This window comes from Mastigoproctus giganteus, chromosome 4 (assembly GCF_048544385.1).
Source record: "Mastigoproctus giganteus isolate SK-2022 chromosome 4, ASM4854438v1, whole genome shotgun sequence".
In the NCBI taxonomy this organism is placed as follows: Eukaryota; Metazoa; Arthropoda; class Arachnida; order Uropygi; family Thelyphonidae; genus Mastigoproctus; species Mastigoproctus giganteus.
This window is the reverse complement of record NC_143578.1, coordinates 122,060,575-122,079,985: the sequence shown is the minus strand read 5'-3', so window position 1 is coordinate 122,079,985 and position 19,411 is coordinate 122,060,575. Positions and strand designations below refer to the sequence as shown.

At 37.3% G+C, this 19,411-nt stretch overlaps 1 protein-coding gene across 2 annotated transcripts in view; it reads left to right on the top strand.

Moving 5' to 3' along the window:
- The window catches only part of LOC150087033 (uncharacterized), a 52,676-nt gene that overhangs the window by 22,468 nt on the left and 10,797 nt on the right, over positions 1-19,411 (top strand). For both annotated transcript variants that reach the window (XM_090371766.1, XM_090371765.1), the window contains exon 2: positions 9,510-9,712. In XM_090371766.1, the coding sequence (XP_090227892.1) occupies positions 9,524-9,712 (189 nt within the window). In that variant the 5' untranslated portion in view covers positions 9,510-9,523. The remainder of the gene's footprint in view (positions 1-9,509; positions 9,713-19,411) is intronic.

Below are 19,411 nucleotides of genomic sequence, written 5' to 3'. Positions count from 1 at the left end.
AAGGAACACAAAGTTTGCTGCTTTGTTGGATCCTTTTTAGAACAGGAAGAAACTAAGCACAACAACCTATATAGCGTGTAATCAGTCATTAATATTGCTATCGACATGTTAGTCAAAGAATTTTTAGCTCCAAGAACATAAGCTTTTGAAGAATTTTGCCATTTTATTGACTTAATTGTAATATTAAATTGTTCTCTATAAGTAGCTTTAGAGCCCTAGTCACATTTATTTTATTTTTTAAATTTAGCTAGACATTTTGTAGGTTACTACTTAATATACATAGACTACATAGAACCTTCGTACTGTTCGAATCTTGCTGCCATTGTTATAGTTATAGAGTGAGTAGAAGGGGAATTAAAATTTTTTAATTGTGGTAAATAGGTAGCTCTAAAGTTCGAATCACTTAGGTTGGCATTAGTTAGATAATTTTTTATGTATTATAATTAACTTAACTTTCAAGCGTAATGGTAAGCCTAATGCATAAAATGCAAACTTGATGGCATGGTAGTATTATTGCTGCATAACTGGCGTATCAATCAGAATATCCAAATTTTAATTATATGTAATTAATAACATAAACTCCATAGGATAACTGGTGCATAGTGCACCAGTTATCTGCTCAATCGGGAGCCAGAAGACTAGTCTTCAGTGTGAAACAGTATCAAAAGCTTTCCTAAAATCCAAGTATATGATATCAAAATTATTTTTTGCATCCAGTTCCTCTGTGACCGCATCATAGTATCCAATCAAATTGGTCAGACAAGACTTCCCCTTAACAAACCCATGCTGTGTCTGATCTATAACTGCAATGCTTCTTTAACCACTGACTCCATTGATTTCCCTGGAACAGAAGTTAAACTAACAGGTCTATAGCTACTTTTGAACCCCCTTTGTGAATTGTTGATACATTTGCACACCTCCAGTCCATGGGAACCTCCCCTGAGACCGAGGAAGCTCTCATAATTATGGCTAAGGGTTGCTTACTTCCTTTGCTGCCTCCTTTAATATAATTGGATAGATCCCATCCACCCTAGGTGATTTTTTTATGTTTAACTTCAAGTTCCCCTTCACTTTGTTATCAGTTACTACAAAATCATTTAGCTCATTGCCAGAGTTTGATAAACTTCTGGCATTTCTCTTCCTGAATAACTCCTCATGTTGAAGAAATTGTTGAAGTCAAACAAGAAAGGCACCTGGGGTGAATGGGATCTGTCCAATTATTTTAAGGGGGCAGTGAAGGAAGTAACCTGAACCATAATTATGAAAGAATCCTTAGTTCAGGATAGGTCCTGCAGACTGGAGATGTGTCAATGTATCCCCAATTTACAAAGAGGGATGAAAGGGTGACATGGGACTTCCTAAAATGAGACTGGAGGTCTCATTTTAGGAAGGATGTAGCACTGCTAGAATGGATACAGAGAAGGGAAATGAGATTGAGCTGAACAAAGGGGTGCTGTTATCAGGAAAGGCTTCAGTTCTACAATATGCAGCATCTGGTGACTGTCACCTGTGAGGTGATCTGATTGAGAATCCCATTAAGCTCAATGCTGATGGGATTCTTCCCCTTGCTCAGACCTCGGACCACATACACGAGGGAGACATAAATTAAAATTGAGGAAGGACTGTTGCAAACAGATGTGTGGAAGTTGCCTTCAGTCAGTGGGTGGTTGATTGTTGGAACGAACTTCCATCTGTTGTTGTGGAAGCTGATAGCTTAAATAAATTCAAGGAAGAACTAGACAAAGTAATGGAGGGAATGAATAGGTGAAATTAGAGCCTTTTTTTTTTTTTTGTTGTTGATACTGTATAAGCATTCTTTCTTGCATGTTTGACACTGCTAATATCTTATTGTACTGTAGATTATTCAGAAATGTTTTGTTTTATTTCTTCAGTGATTGTCAAGACAGTATAACAAGTACTGTGGATGGATAAGAATTGTTTTTCTTGTTTAATTTGGAGCTATCTTAATGATCTTACTTAATAGGTGCATTAACAATCGATAGTTAATTGGCCAAGATTAAATGTTAATAAATAACAGTATAGGTAGGACCCATTTTACAACATGGCTAGTTTCCAGCAAAACAGGGTCGTAAAACAAGACCAAATTATAATGTAATTGAATGAGATAGGTCCCAAAATTTTTCCAAGTATGCACTAATATTTCTGTTCTTTATAAATAATTAAATATTTTAAACATTTAATGCACATGTTTTATTTATACTTATAAATAAAATTTTACTTTGGTCCTGTGGAGTCATCACTTGAGTACGTATTTACTCAAGTGATGACTCCACTACCCGTTTCGTCTACATTAAAAACTAAATCAGGGTGGTAGTTGCCTTCATCTATTAAGCGTTTAAATTCGGAAGGATACTCTTCCACCACTGCAACGTCAGCACTAGTAGCCTCACCAGACACTTTCACATTGTGAATTTTACAACAGTTTTTAAAATGATGAAACCACCCTTTGCTGGCCATAAATGTTTCAGTGCTACCAGATTCCTCACATATTTCGTCAAATAACGACTTTGTCTTGTCCAGAATTACCACCTGTGTAACAGGAATGTTATTTTGGTTCATATCATCAACTCACAACACTAACAATTTCTTCATATTTTCCATTGTCTCACTGCATAAATAAGTTGTTCTGGAGGATGACACAATTGTTATCTGTGTGTGTGTGTGTGTGTGTGCTTTATTTTATCAACATTGTTCATAATCATTGATACAGTAGAAGGTGCTAAACTCAATGCCTTACACACATCTGACCAATGCTCGCCAGACTCCATGTGACGATCACATCCATTTTCTCCTTAATTGTTAGTGTTTTACACTCTTTTTTGGCCCCCTGGCACAGAAACTGCCCTACGCTTAGAGCTCATGGTTACACAAAAATTATTATTAATGAGAAATAACACTGTGTAACTTGTATGTAATTGAATGAAATTGACTGTGTAATTGAATGAAAATTCACAATGAAACGAACATGGCACTGAATGTAAACAAAGAACCCTGGGGCTCACATCTGGTGAGTATGGGCTTGGTACACCCAGGGTCCTGAGCTGGATATCATCATTCTTCTCTTTCTTGGTGATTCCCTTCTACTTTTGATTCTCTCTCTCTCAGGGTAACGTGGGAATTTTTTTTTTTTTCCCTGGTGCAACATAAGCCTCAGGCTTCCTTGCACCATATGGCTATTAATAATAATAATAACTTTTGTCGTAGCTATCATTCCACCCACAATGCACCATGAAAAAACAAAAGAAACACCTAGTGCATGTTTGGACTTGCAGGTGTTGCTGCAACATGTTACTGAGTTGATTTTTTTGTTATTTTCAATTTTTTCAGGTAATATTTGATACAGCTGTTAATGTGGAAAGTCATAAAATGCACTTAGAGTACTTAAAAAACAAGGACATGTGGAGTGCAAAACTAAAATGCCTTAAAACTGAAATTGAGGATTTGGAGAAGCAAAAGGCTGCCCAAATTCTACACAAATGGACAGCAATAGATGAGCTAAAAAAGCAAGACCAAATTGTGTTCGATGCATGGAGTAGCTTACCGGACATGTATATAAATTTGAAAATAATTTGCGTTTGGACTTCTCTCAGTTTTTGGTTCGACGAATTTCTGTGTGCAAATATTTTTGAACATGAACTATATTAAAAATAAATCAAGAAACCGTCTGAACAATGAATGTTTAAAGATGAAAATTACAGCATACACGCCTGATGTTGAGAAACTCGCTCAAGAAGTTCAGCAGCAAAAGTCACATTAATTCATACTTAATTGGATGTTTGTTATGTTTTTTCAGTATTAATAAATAATATTTCAAAATATGTATATTTTTTAATAAAACATCTTCCCACTCTATTTCATTTCTTAAAAAACTCCCCCTTCCTCCTTGAGCTGAGGTGTGGCTCTTTGGATTTTTTTTTTTTGTTTTGTTTTTTTAATTAGATCAAAAATGGCTGCTCACTCACTCAAAAAAGGTTGCCGATCCCTCCCATAAGGGTCAGAAGAATTAAGAAATTTCAATAAATATTTAAGGTACTGTACACCCATATGTAAAGTTTAATACTGAACAAGAACAAAACATTTTGCAATTTCTAGTTCTCTGGTTTACTAGATACAAGAACTCTATCTTAATAAACATACACAGGTAACCCGAAGACATTGGCCTATCCTAAAATACAACTCAACATAAAAATAAGCATTCTTAAGCATATCATTCTAAAAACCTACTGTTTATGTAGAGACCAAACTTTCAACAAAGAAATAGATGCAATTTTCCAAATCTTTAAGAACAGTGGTTACTCAAAACTTATAACCAAAACTATTAAAGTAACTAAAGAAAAATATCTCAACAGATACTTGGTAACAAAGAACTTGATGAAAAAAACATTCCTCGTACGCTACCAAATTAGTGAACAAATAAACAATATAGCTAAAAATTACAGATTATTGAAGTATTACCAAATTCACCAGGGCCAACACCATTAAAAATATTAGTAAACATGAAAATCTTGACAAAAGCTCTATCTACAAAATATCCAACGTACAACCTAAAATATAAAGATTGTCAGATTCATATACTGGTCAAGCAGATGACTATTCAAAAGAATGAAAGAACATAACCACATCAGATCCTGCCTACCACACTTAGAGTGAGGATCACCAGTGGGATTTCAAAAACACCTGTCTTAACCACTGATAAGCACCACAAGCATAGACTTCATAAAGAAACTTTCATTATAGGCATAATCAATTAATATTAGATTAATATCAATAAAAGAAAAAAATAATAGATTCAAAAATGCTGATAAATGTAATGAAGAACCTCCCACTATTCATTCTTTCTAACATAATCCTTGATCCTCCTATGCAGGTTTGATATTTTCAAAGAATAGCAACAAGACATTGGGCTAACTCCCTAATCTGTTAATACCCTAGAATTGTATAATAGGAACTCTAATCTCTTAATTCCTCAGTGCCCTAAAACCATGTCCTTATTGGGGACCTGACATATGATTGGCTCCAGGAGATCATAATCTGAGAGTACATAATCATTCAGAGATTAAAATGACAACTAAGTATACTGTTATACCATGTGAATGTATTTATTTAAGTATTACCACATCGATCTACACTTCAGATATTGGAAGTGTTAGCATTAGCAAGGGCACATGATGCAAGAAAGCAAGCTTATATAGCATCAGCCAAAAAAAAACAAAAAAACCCTTATTTCACCCATCCCCTCGCTCCAAATGTTTGTCAAGTTCTGCTTTACATCTATTTAAGCTATCAACTTCTACAACGACAGATGGAAGTTTGTTCCAACAATCAACCACCCGCTGGCTAAAGGCAAACTTCCCACATCTATCCTACAACGGTCTTTCCTCAATTTGAATTTATGCCCTCTCAGGCGATTATTCTGAGCAAGAGGAAGAATCCCATCAGCATTGAGCATGCTCAAACCATTCAAGGCTTTATACACCTCAATCAGATCACCTCGCAGGTGCCTAGTCTCCAGACACTGTAATTTGCAAAACTTAAGCCTTTCTTCGTAAGAGCAACCCTTTGTTCTGTTCACTAATCTTGTTGCCATTCTCTGTACTCATTCCGACAGCTCTACATCCTTCTTAAAATGAGGTCTCCAGACCTGTATACAGTACTCAAAATATGGCCTGACCATTGCCTTATAAGGGGAGGTGATTATCCTCTTGTCTTCGGGGACAAGGGGATAATCACCTCATCCCTGCTAGAAAAATTCCTGTATATCATTGACAAGACACCATACCATGAGCTACTCTTTCAGACCACCTGCACTGCTCAGAAAACTTCATATCTTCCTGCACAATTACCCCCAGATCCTTTTCATTCTCTACTACTGTCAGTGTGGTAGCACAGAGTTGATACGTTATTCTGGGATTACTGCTTCCCATATGTAGTACTTTACATTTGTCAATGTTAAACTTCATTTGCCACCTCTCAACTTTTCTAGATCCTGTTGCAGCAGTGTACTTTCATTAGTGTCATTAACAACCCTGCCAACCTTCGTATTGTCTGCAAACTTGGACATTAAGCCTGATGTACCATCATCAGTATCATTTATAAATACAGAAAACAACAATGGACCCAACACTGAACTCTGAGGGACTCCACTAATAACATTAGTCCACAAAGAGCACTGTCCATTGATTACCACTCTCTGCCTTCTCCCACTCATCCATCCCTTTATCCAGTTTGCCTCCAGTGCCACACTGCCCCAATTTGTGCAGCAGCCTTCCATGTGTATTTAAAGCTTTTATAAGATCCGAATATATGATATCAGAATTATTCTTTGCATTCAGTTCCTTTGTGACTACATCATGGTATCCAATCAAATTTGTCAGACAAGACTTCCCCTTAACAAACCCATGCTGTGTCTGAGCTATAACTGTGGTCTTGTATAGATGATCCTGCGGTGTTTCTTTTTAACCAGTGTCTTCGTTATTTCCCCCGGAACAGAAGTTAAACTAACAGGTCTGTAATTACCTGTGTCTCCCTTTGATACTCCTTTGTGGATTGGGGGTCACATTTGCACATCTCCAGTCCATGGGTACCTCCCCTGAGTCCAGAGAAGCTCTCATAATTATGGCTAAGGGTTTGCTTACTTCCTCTGCCGCCTCCTTTAATATAACTGAATAGATTCCATCCACCCCAGGTGCCTTTCTTATGTTTATCTTCAACAATTACTCCTCCACTTTACTCTCAGTTATTACAAGATTATCTAGATTACTGCCAGAGTTGAATACACCTCTGGCATTTCCCTCCCTGAATAACTCCTCATGTGTGAATGTAGATGCAAAATATTCATTTAGTTTGTTAGCTACCTGAGCAGGATCATCAACAGTTGAACCATCGATATCAAGTGGACCAATCTGATTCATCCCCTTCCTTCAAGAATTTACATAAGTAAAGAAGTCTTTGCTGTTTTTCTTTGCTTCCTTTTGCCAAAGATTTCTCGTAATCTGCCTTCGCCTGCCTAACCTCCTTTGTAACTTGGTTACAAACCAGCTTATATGTATTATAGGCTTCTGTGTCACATATTAATTAATATGTATCCCATGCATTTTTCTTCTCTGTCACCTGTCTAATTGGCACCTCCGTAGCCAGGTAGGCGGGAGCAGCAGTGCGTAGCACACATTTCTTGATTAGACCGGGGTTCGAGCCAGTGACCACCAAATATGGAGGATGCGGAAAGGTCAGGGAATGACCACCGTATATCCCTGGAGCAATATGGCCTTAGTTGCTAATGCTCCTAAAAACCAAATATCCATATCAACCTGTCTAATTAGTTCATCTGACATCCATTTAGGCCTAAATTCTGAACTATATTTCTTTGTTTCAAGGATTTACTGAAGTCTTTAGTGGAAGAAGACACTTGCTTCAACTTTGGTTGCTTGCCAGGTATTTCCAGTGCAAACAGCCTTACTTTGTGCAGAATATCTTTTTGTGCTAAAGAGGCATGAAGACAGAGGTTCAGTAGAACCTTGATACACTACCAATATTTTAAGTATAGATTGATGTTGTAATACTTCAATAAATACATTCACATGGTATAACAATATGTACTTACTTGTCAATTAATCTTAAACATATGACTAACTATGTATTGTCCCCTTTCCACACAGTTAACTTGATCATTCATATAAATAAGTTAATAAATTAGCCTGTATCTCTTAGTGTGTGTGAAGGTATTCACACACTAAGATATACAGTGTCTTCGTTATTAAATTTACCTTTTAGCTGCTTATTAACACTTAATTTTGACCATTAACTTTAAAACTGGTTATATATTAACTATAATACAAAGGGTACTAGGAAAGTTTTGCAATATGACGCAACAATGAATCACAGGAAGCTGCTTGTTGCTGCATGTTGAGACATGTTCATACATGCATAGTAGCCGCCGCGCCAAGTCGATGGGCTCAGTTATTCATTAGTAGTGAGGGTGTAAAGTGCTTGCGATGGCATCGTGGTCACGAAATGAGATAAGGACAGTTTTGCAGTATAATTTCGTGCGTGGTTTAACCATAGACCAGTGCTTAGAAGAAATGACTCTTGCACTAGATGATGATTGTCCACATCGTACAACGATATTCAGGTGGTATAGAGAATTCCAAAGGGGAAATTTCACTCTGGAGGATTCTGAGAGGCCGTGAAGGCCACGAACGTCAGTTACGGAGGAAAACGTTACTGCTGTGAGGAAAATGCTTGACGAAAACAGGCGAGTGACCTACCAACAGATAGAGGATACTCTGGGCCTAAATGCACCAGCAATTCGTTCGATTCTGCAAGATCATTTGCACGTGAAGAAACTTTGTTCTCTCTGGGTGCCGCATCAACTGACTGAAGAGCAGATGACACGATGTGTGACTTGGTGCCGGGAGATGTTAAAAAAGTTTGATAAGGGACAATCTCGGTATGTGAACAACATCGTGGCAGGTGACGAGACTTGGCTGTACTATTACGATCTGCTGACCAAGGCTCAAAACAAAGTTTGGGTCTTTGATGATGACGACACACCCGTAATTGTCAGAAAATGCCGATCTGTAAAGAAGAAAATGATAGCTGTATTTTTCAAATCGAGTGGAATTGTGGAACGTGTCGTTTTGGACACGCAGAAGACAGTCACAGCTAAGTGGTCTACTGAACAATGCCTGCCTAAAGTCATTGGATCTATGAAGAACCTGCGGCCAAAGTCAAGAATGGACACCTGGTACCTCCATCATGATAATGCTCCAGCTTACAGCGCCAAAGCCTGCACCGAATATTTGACCACGACAGGACTGAAACTTCTCGAGCACCCTCCCTACAGGCCAGACCTTGCTCCCTGCGACTTTGCACTGTTCCCGCATGTGAAAATGAAGCTAAAAGGGAGGCGGTTTTCCAGTGATGAGGACCTTCTACGGGCTTGGGACAACGAGTGTGCTTTACTCCCTAGTGAAACTTGGCAGAACTGGTTTAAAGATTGGTTTCGGAGGATGGAGAGGTGTATTGAATGTAGAGGAAATTACTTTGAAAAAATTAAATAAACAAAGCTGTATTGCAAAACTTTCCTAGTACCCTTTGTATATCTATTAAATAAGAAAGCTTATATGTAAGTAAGGTTATTAAGATAGCTCAATATTAATTAAAGAACCTTGTATAATTTAGTTACCAACATTTACCTGTTCTACTGTTCAGGTACTGAAGTAGTAGTACAGAAAGTAGTACTGTGAAACCTCTGAGAATAATCTATAATCTTTTAAGAAATGAAACAGATTACACTGAACTGCTTAATTTATTCCTATTCTCCATTTTGGCTGCACACCATGCCACTAAAAGGAAAATCTAGATCCTATTTAAGTGTAGTGTTAATTCTCTCCAAATTCTATATATTAAAATTCCAATCAGAACACAGTGAAGTTATTATTTCTATATATCAACTTGTTATGCTCATGACTTATTTACTTTGTTTATAGCCTTATATATTGGTATGTTTCGACCACTTCACAGAACAGCATCAGTACTACTTTCCAGAACCTTCAGTAATGCATTTACAGAACCTGTACAAACATCCAATGTTCCAGTCAAAAAAAAACCTTATTCTCCTTTTCAAAATACTTCTAATACAGCAGAATATGCTCTTGCAAGAGTTGATGATTTATTAAACTGGGCCAGGAAGGTAAGTACTTTCTGTGTACTAACTGGAGTTAATCTGTTTTCCCTTTTACAGAAACGTATTATCAATAGTAATTTTCATTGGTATCACAACTTTGCATGTAAGTCTCTTCACCCAATCTCCCTAGACTTGGTAGGTGGTGCGGATGCACTCACTAATGGAATTAAGTATCTTTTTTACTTTTTCTCACAATCCAAATGAACATCAGGCAACAGTTATCCCATCTGGTATAACTCAGAGATTGTACATAAGATCAAATCAGAGGACTCTTACAGAAGAAAATAAAGCTTCAAGAAAATAAAGAAGAAAATAGAGCATTAAACTAGATGGTTCTGTTGTCACTTCAGCTAAGGATAAAGCTGACCTGCTAGCATCCCATTTTTCTTCCAACTCATGTATTAATGATCTTGGTAAAACATTTCCCACCATTCCCAACACGCTCCATTCAATGCCTCCTGTGGTCTTCCGTCAAAAGGATGTCAGGAGGATTTTGACGAATCTTGATGCAAAGAAAGCTCCAGGTCCTGATGGTATTTCTCCACTTGTTCTCAAAACCTGTGCTCCTGAACCTACTCCTGTTCTTTGCCGCTTTCTTATTTCAAGTGTTTTTCCTTCTGCTTGGAAATTTGCTCATATCCAGCCAGTTCCCAAAAAGGCTGACAAATCCCTCCCATCAAATTATCGTCCTATTGCAATTACTTCTACTATTTCTGAAGTAATGGAGAAATCGATTAACCACCAACTATTAAACTACCTAGAAACCTTCCGTCTGATCAACGATCACCAGTATGGATTCCGTCAGTGTCGATCCATTATTGATATTCTGGCTTATATTACTCACTTATGAACAAATTCAGTGGAAAAGTTTGGTGAAACACAAGCAGTTGCTCTTGATATCTCACAGGCTTTTGATGATGTTTGGCATAAAAGTCTTCTAAACAAGCTTCCATCTTATGGTTTTCCAACTGTTTTTTGTAATTGGTTATCCAGTTTTATTTCTGATCGCTCACTGAGGGTGATGGTAGATGGCTCTCTATCTTCTAACTTCTCTACTAATGCTGGTGTCCCCCAAAGTTCAGTTCTTTCCCCCACTCTTTTCCTCTTGTATATTAATGACCTTCTTCCATTGACTGGAAATCCTATTCATAGTTTTGCCGATGATGGCACATTGCATTCCATTTTGAGAAACCTTGCCCTGCTCAATCAGCTTCAATTTCTCGAATATCGACTAACAATTCCTTAAATGCTGATCTCCAGGTAATTCTCCAGTGGGACAAAGACAACTTAGTTGATTTCAATCCTTCTAAAACTCAGTCTTGTCTTATATCTCGCAAAATTGCTCCTTATTGCTCCTATGCTTATCTTTGGTGACATTCCGATTTCTAGGCAAAATGATATATCTCTTTTGGAAATTACCCTGCCTTCTAATCTCTCTTGGCACAAGCACATTACAAATATTGCTTCCTCCGCATCTAAAAAACTTGGTTTTCTCTTTCCTTCTCAGTGTTACTTTTCTTCCCAACAACTGTTCACTCTGTACAAATTGCAAATCTGCCCTACCATGGAATATTTTTCCCACATCTGGGGCAGTACCCCCAAAACCTTCTCAGGATTCTAGATTCCATTCAGAAGAGGGCAGTTAAGGGCAAGAAGAGGTTAATTAATGACTCCTCTCTAACAGAGTCTCTCCACTCACTTGTCTCGTAGACTTACCGTTTCTGGTGCATGCCTTTTTTACAGATACTTCTATGGGCACTGTTCTTCTGAATTGGCTTCTATAATTCCCACTCTTTCTTTCAAAACAGTCCAAACATGTGCTGCCACCAGCCAACATCCATTTACTGTCCAACTTCAAACTCACAGAACCAACTTTTCATCTTTCTCGTTTATTCATTCAACTGCCATTTTCTGGAACAACCTTCCTTTGTACGTATTTCCTGAAAATTAGTCTTCAGAAGTTCAAGTATAATGTTAACAAATATCTTCTTTTGTCTTCTCAACCTCCAATCCAAGCATGGTACTAAGTATTATAGGTTCTAATACCTCTTGTGTTTGGGATTTTCATTAAAAAAAAAAAAAAAAAAATCAGACAAAAAAAACCCCCTTCCCATTTCACCCATCCATTGGCGCCAAATTGTTTGTCTAGTTCTGCCTTGAATTTATTTAAGCTGTCAACTTTCACAACAACAGATGGAAGCTTGTTGCATCAGTCAACCACCCTCTGGCTAAAGGCAAATTTGAGCACATATGTTCTACAACTGTATTTCCTCAATTTGAATTTATGTCCCATCAGGTGAGTAATATGGGCAAGAGGAAGAATTTCATCAGCATTGAGCTTGCTCAAACCATTCAAGGCCTTATACATCTCAATCAGATTACCTCGCAGGTGCCTGGTCTCCTGACACTGTAATTTGCAGAACTTAAGCCTTTCTTCATAAGAGCAACCCTTTGTTCTGGTCACGTCTCATTGACCTTCTCTGTACTCTTTCCGGCAGCTCTACATACTTCCTAAAATGAGGCCTCCAGACCTGTACTCATGGTGTGGCCTGACCATTGCCTTATACAAGGGGATAATAACTTCCCTATCATTGCTAGAAAAATTCCTGTATAGCATTGACAGGACACCATGAGCTACTCTTGCAGCCTGTCTACGCTGTTCACATATGTCATCAGGAGAGGGGAAAATGAACGAATGTGAAATTAACATGAATTAGATATAAATTGGGGGGGGGGGAAGCTTAAGAAGTTTACATTTGGTCAGTGTTGTCAACCACTGAAATAAACAGCCTCTCTGGCTGGGAGGTTGATGTAAGTTGTACAGAAGGCATTTTTTTTGTTGTTAATGTAGCAAAAGCTTGATTTTTGATTTTCTTGCATTTTTTGGCCTATGCTGATACTCAGTAACCTTTGTGGTTTTAAATAAGGGTAACTGTAACCAAGGCAGTGATCTAGAAATTATTTTCTGATGCAGTGAATGTTCTGATATAAGTGTGCAATAATTTTTTTTTAGCGAGGCCTTTAAAACTATTTTATACATTCCTTTATTAAGAGAAAGACATTTAGGTTTAAAGAGTATGGATGAGTATAGGTAACCCAACTATCTCAAGCATGTGTAAAAGACCCATAAAAATTCCTCCCTTCATCGAAGGGATTCAAACTCTGATATTTTCCAGCCGGTGTGGGGAGAAGGGCAATTCTATGCTGCCCACAAGGGCTTCAGTAGTCATATCATCAAAACCTTCCCTTCCTACCAACGTAGCAAGTGTTCTACTATTGCACCAATTCCGTTTTCTGCCCATTTGTTCATATTTCCTGAATGAACTGACTCTGGCCATACATTTTTCCACATGCATTTAACATTGACGGTTTTACTTCTTTCAGCGATAAAGCTGTGATTCTGATACAGTCCACAATTGAGAAAGGTTTCCAGGCCTCCATTACTTCAATAGATTCAGAATCATTTTTTTCCAAAATTCTTTGTAACAATTTTCTGAAGGAATGAATGCCTTGATATAATGGCTGAATGTAACAAGTTGTGTATTTTTTTTTTTTTATCGTATGATGTAAGCAATAAACAGAGGAACCAGTTTTTTCCTACTTCCTTCATGTATTGTGGTCGTGAGATCCAACCGGATAGTGCGGCACCATCGTGATATCTAAGCCCAAGGCGGGATTTGAACCTGCAACCTTTGGGTTGCCAGGCAGGCACTTTACCCACCTGGCTAGCCCGGTTGGCATCAAGTTGTATTAACCTAGTACAACTGTGGTGCATAACTTCAACGTTTGGATGACTTAAATCTTTTGGATGGCCTGGTGTGCTATCCAATAGTAGCGAATCAACAGCAGGGATTCAAAAAGAGTGGAAATGTGTTGAAAAATTACATCCAACATAATAGCAGGGTTTTTCCCACACAAAAGCTCAAAAATACCGTTATGCAAGGTTTACTGAAATTCTCTAACCATGTTATATAAGTACCGTGTTGTGTGAGGATTGCCACAATTTATATCAATCGTGTTAGAGCGAAACCGTGTTGTCGAAGTACCGTGTTATATGGGGGTTGCCTGTAGTCATGCTCCCCTGCCAATCTGTGGGTTTGCGTCTCCCTATTTAGAACTCCTACTGGAAAACATGTTCATACAGAATTAGAGCAGTAACAGGCTCTCAAGATTCAAACTCATTAGTATAGACATGTAACCTCAGCAAACAATCTTCAAGCAGTGCATATGTCTCAGAACTTTAGTGAATACACCATTTCTGTAATCATCTCTAGTGAAGGTAATAGCCACATTTATTTTTTATTAATATTTTCCCCCCTTCCTATTAAACTGTTTTGTGGTTTTAAAATGGACATTGAAAAACTTGAAATTGTGTACATACTTTAACTACACTCATTAGTGATCTTTATTGTGGTATAGTTCAGTTAAGCATGCATTGTTACAAGTAAATAATATGTACTGTACCTCATTCATGTTATATATTCTGTTTTTTTTTTTTTTTTTTTTTACATGCACCTGTTAGTGAGTTGGTTGTCTAGGAGGTAAAATAAAGATATGTAAACAATTACAAGATTGGCACAAAATCTGGCTTAGTCGTGCATTCTTTTAACAGCTTGTACACTGTGCTACTTTTTTCTCAACTTTTGCAGGTCAGCTTCTGTTAGTTCAAATAAATATGGTCCTACTGCTGCTGTACAATAAATTTACTTGCTATATTGCTGAATGCACTTGTCTATATGTATAAGGGGGTGGCTAGGTGTAGTAATCTTGAGAGCTGCTTGCCTTCAAAGTGCATAGATGAATTTTATTAAATAATAAAATTAATCAATAATATTATCTTTTAAATAATAATTTTTGTACAAGTAAGGCATAGCCTTATCCTGTACATGGCATTCAGCAAACATTTGCTACTTAATCCATTAGTTTCATATTATGGAGACACCCTGTTGCAAATTGTATTGCACTGCTCCAGTGGAGAAGAATGTGTTATTTATTTAGACTGTGTGTGCCACAACCCAGACCACTGGTTCCATCTCTGCTTGGAATCTTATTTATCAGTAGGTAGACTCTGTGAAGACTTAAAACAATTTTATGAAAAAAATACATTCACAATGTATGATATGCAGATAGTACACTCAAGAAATTTAGGGCAAAAGCCTCTTAGAATAAGGTAAAGAAAGCCAACATGAGAACGACCAGAAACATTGGATAACTTACGCGGAAAATTAGTTTCCCAACATCGGACTAGTGCTGCTCGCTCAGTAAACAGATGGTAGGTGTTATCGGCCTGGAGCCGAAATTGAGAAGGATATATTGATTGACAGGTAGGCGTGGCAAACGATGAATTGATTGGTGGTGGACACGACAGATGACAAGCTACTGTGAAGTCATTGGTTGGCATTATGATGTGTATTTATGAGCAAAGAACGGTGCATAATAGTTTTGTGTTGAATCGTAAACAGGTAATAGTAGCGATGAATTTTTAAAGATGGAAGAAATTTGTAAGGAAAATAAAATGTTGGCTGATTTTTTGGTGAAAACTAAATTAATAAAAGTTTCGTTCCATTCATTTTTATGTTCTTCATTATGTTTTTTTTTTCTCATTATTAAAAGTAGATTTTTGGAGTTCATGAGTGTTTTTTTACTATATTGCTGATTTAGGTTTGGTTACGAAAAAAGGAAAAGATTTCTTTGTTATATTTCGTAACTTAACCCTTAAACGTTAGGTTAGGAAAAGAAAGAAAAATTCTTTATATATATATATATAGTGAATATATATAATGTCAATCAACACCAATTGAGGTGTTGATTGACATTATGATACGAGTGTCTTTAAAAAAAAAAGTACAGTAATAAAAAATTAATATTTTGTTAATAAACAATTTATGGGCTAGTCCACCCATGATTCTAAAGAAAAAAAGGTTAAGTTACCCCCGTCCATTTCGGGAGGGATTCAAGTGGAGGTAACCTGACCTTTTTTCACCATTAGGGCATATTATTGAACAAGAAAATAAAAATACATTAAAAAAATTTTTTTTATGAATGTATTTCTAAATATTGTTCCAACAATCAACCACCTGACTGAAGACAAACCTCTCAACATCTATTATTATTATTGGCCATATGGTGCAAGGATGCCTGAGGCTTATGCTGCACCAGCCAAAAAAAAAAAAAAAAAAATTCTGAATTACCCTGAGAGAGAGAGAAAACAAGAGTCAGAAGTAGCAAGGAATCACTGAGAAAGAGAAGAATGATGATATCCAGTAGCCCCTGGGGTTCCTGTAACTATCTTTCCTTAATTTCAATTTATGCTCCCTCGTGTGTCATCTTAGGAAGAATACTATCAGCATTGAGATTGCTTCAAAGATTGAACAATCTCAATGCTGATCTTAAACACCTCACTGAGACCACCTTGTGGGTGCCCAGTCTTCAGATGCTGCAATTTGCAGAACTGAAGCATTTCTTGGTAAGATCAGCCCTTTGTTTCCCTCATCAATCTCATTGTCCTTCTCTGTATCTGTTCCAGCAGCTCTACATCCTTCTTAAAAAGAGTATTCCAGAAATGTATGTAGCACTCAAGATGCAGCCTAACCTTGTACAGTGGAATAATCATAGCAAAGTTCCTGTATATCATTGAAAAAAACCCATGAGCTATTTCGGAAGCCTGTCTGCATTGCTCAGGGAACTGTGCAAGTCCTCCAGGTCTTTTTCATTTTCCACTGCCTTCAGTTTAGTACCATACAGTTGGTATGTTAACTAGGATTACCACTACCCATATGCTGGCGCCTCCATAGCCAGGTGGGAAGGAGCAGCAGTGCGTAGCACACGCTTCTTGATTAGACCGGGGTTCGAGCCCCTCACCACCAAAAACGGAGGATGCGGAAAGGTCAAGGGAATGACCACCGCATATTCCCGGAGCAATATGGCCTTAGTTGCTAATGCTTCTAAAAACCAAACAACAACAACAACCCATATGCTGTACCTTGCATTTGTCAATGTTAAACTTTAATTCCTCAGCCCATCTGCCTAATTTTTCTAGCTCTTGTTGAACCATTATTAACCATACTACTAACCTTACTATCATCCACATTATTAAGCTTGATTCCTTCATCAATAAATAGAGAAAACAACAATGGGCCCAGCACTGAACCCTGTGGGACTCCACTAAAAACACTCCACGAAGAGTAGTGTCTGTTGATAACCACTGTCTGTCCTTCTCCCACTCTACCATCCCTTTATTCATAGCAGTGACTTGCCCTTAATGTTCTTGTTTATACTCCAGCATGACCACCAGGTCAGTAGAGTTTACAATAAATCATCAATACAAACTTTAATCATATCTAGCAGTCACAGGCTTGAACCCTGGTCCACTCAAAGAGCACATGCTACTGCACTCTCACTCCTGACCACTCAATTTTTATAGTCTTATTTGCAACAGTATCAAAAGCTTTGCTGGAATTCAAGTAAAGGGTCTCTGGAGCCAAGTGGTCATGAGCGGGAATGCAGTAACACACGCTCTTTGAGTCGACTGGGGTTCAAGCCCGTTACTGCTAAATAAGTGGATCTGCCAACCCACACTGGACCAGCGTGGCAGATTATGATCTATTTATGATTATGATTATGATCTATCAAATGATTGGTGGTGGGCACGACAGAGGACAAGCTAGTGTGTAGTCATTGGTTGGCATTTTAATGTGTATTTATGAGTAAAGAACGGTGCATAATAGTTTTGTAATGAACGGTAAACAGGTAAATATTAGCGTCGCTACTATTACCTGGTAATAGTAGCGACGAATGTTTTAAATATGGAAGAAATTTGTAAGGAAAATAAAATGTTGGTTGATTTTTTGATGAAAACTAAAAAGTTTCATTCTGTTCATTTTTATGTTTTTTTTCCTCATTAAAAGCAAATTTTTGGAGTTCATGAGTGTTTTTACTATATGTTGATTTAGGTTTGGTTATGAAAAATGGAAAAGGTTTCGTTATATTTCGTAACCTGACCTTGAATGGTATGTTATAATAATAGAAACAGTTTCCTTATATTTAATGACCTAACCTTAAACGTTAGGTTAGGAAATAATATAAGGAAAGAAAAATTATATATGTAGTGAACAGCTGTTGAGGTTTTGATTGACATTATGATACGTGCGTTTAGACTCATGTATCCGCACGAATAATAAAAAATATTTTTATTATAAACAGTAATAAATAGTAACAGTAATAAAAAATATTTTGTTAATAAACAATTTATGGGCTAGTCCACCCATGATTCTAAAGAAAAAAGGTTAGGTTATCCCCTCCACTTCGGGAGGGATTCAAGTGGAGGTAACCTGACCTTTTTTCACCATTAGAGCAAGTTACCATTAGTGCTTCTGAGTGCTACTAAAATTATACTAATCCGATGTTATCGTGTTGTGTTTACGCACCGATCAGCACATCTTTGCCACGCCTACCCTGGCAATCAATATATTGTTCTCAACTTTGCTCCAGACCGATAACACCTACCGTCTGTTTACTGAGCGAGCAGCGTTAGAGTACCGTATTGGAAAACTATTTTGGGTAAGTTATCAGACGTTTCTCGTCGTTCTTGTGTTGGCTTTCTTTACCTTTGCTGTTTTTACACCCACAGATGCAAAGTCAAGTGGCTTGAAATGCCTGCAGCAGCATTTCTAATGCCAAATAACATCCGATGTAACCTATTTGCATTTGTCTACTAAACGTGAAAGTTTGTTCTTGTGCTTGCTGTGTGTGTTGAACATAATATTTATCCCGTATTTCAACCTCTAAATATGTCAGATAAATGAAAATGATTTGATTTAACAGTGGAAAAGAAACGAAATTATTAAAAGACATGAAAAAGGTGAAAGTGCTTCAAAATCTGCAGACAAATTTGGAATTGGCCAGCAAACTGTATAGGACATCATTAAAAACCAGCCCAATATAGATAAATTTGTTCCTAAATGTGACACATTTACTTGTGCTTCACGAAGAAAATCGCTCAAAGGTGCTACAAATGAACAACTTGAAAGTGTAATATAAAGTGGTTTTTACAACAAAGAACTGAAGGAACTCCAATATCTGGACCAATGATTTTAAGCAAGGCAAAATATTTTTTTGACAAATTAGAAATGTCTGGTACACCTACATTTTCATCTGGTTGGTATAAGAGATACAGGTTGAAAAGCTCAGTGCAGATAACATGGGAGCAACTTTATTCTGTGATGAATTAGCTATGATTATTAAAGAAAAGGGCCTTGGTCCATTGCACATTTACAATACAGATGAGATGGGACTTTACTGGCAAGCAATGCCCAATCGAATGTTGGTGCCTGTACAAAAAGAAATGCACCAGGATAATAATTTTATGCTGTGCAAATGCTTCAGAGGATGACAAATTAAAATTAACCAGTGGGAAAAACAAAATCTCCTAGAAGTTTAAAGGATGTGACTAATATTCCACCAGATTATTATAATCGCCGATCTGCATGAATAACCAGGAATGTATTCGAAAAGTGGTAGACAGATAAATTTGTCTCGTAAAGGTCTCCCCCCCCCCCCAAAGCAATTTTGTTATTAGATAACACTCCATTGGAAAAACTATCTGCAGAAAATGGCAATATTGTCGCCCTTTATCTTCCATCCAATGTAACACCACTGGTACAATCTATGGACCATAGGATGATTGAGAGCATGAAACGATTGTAT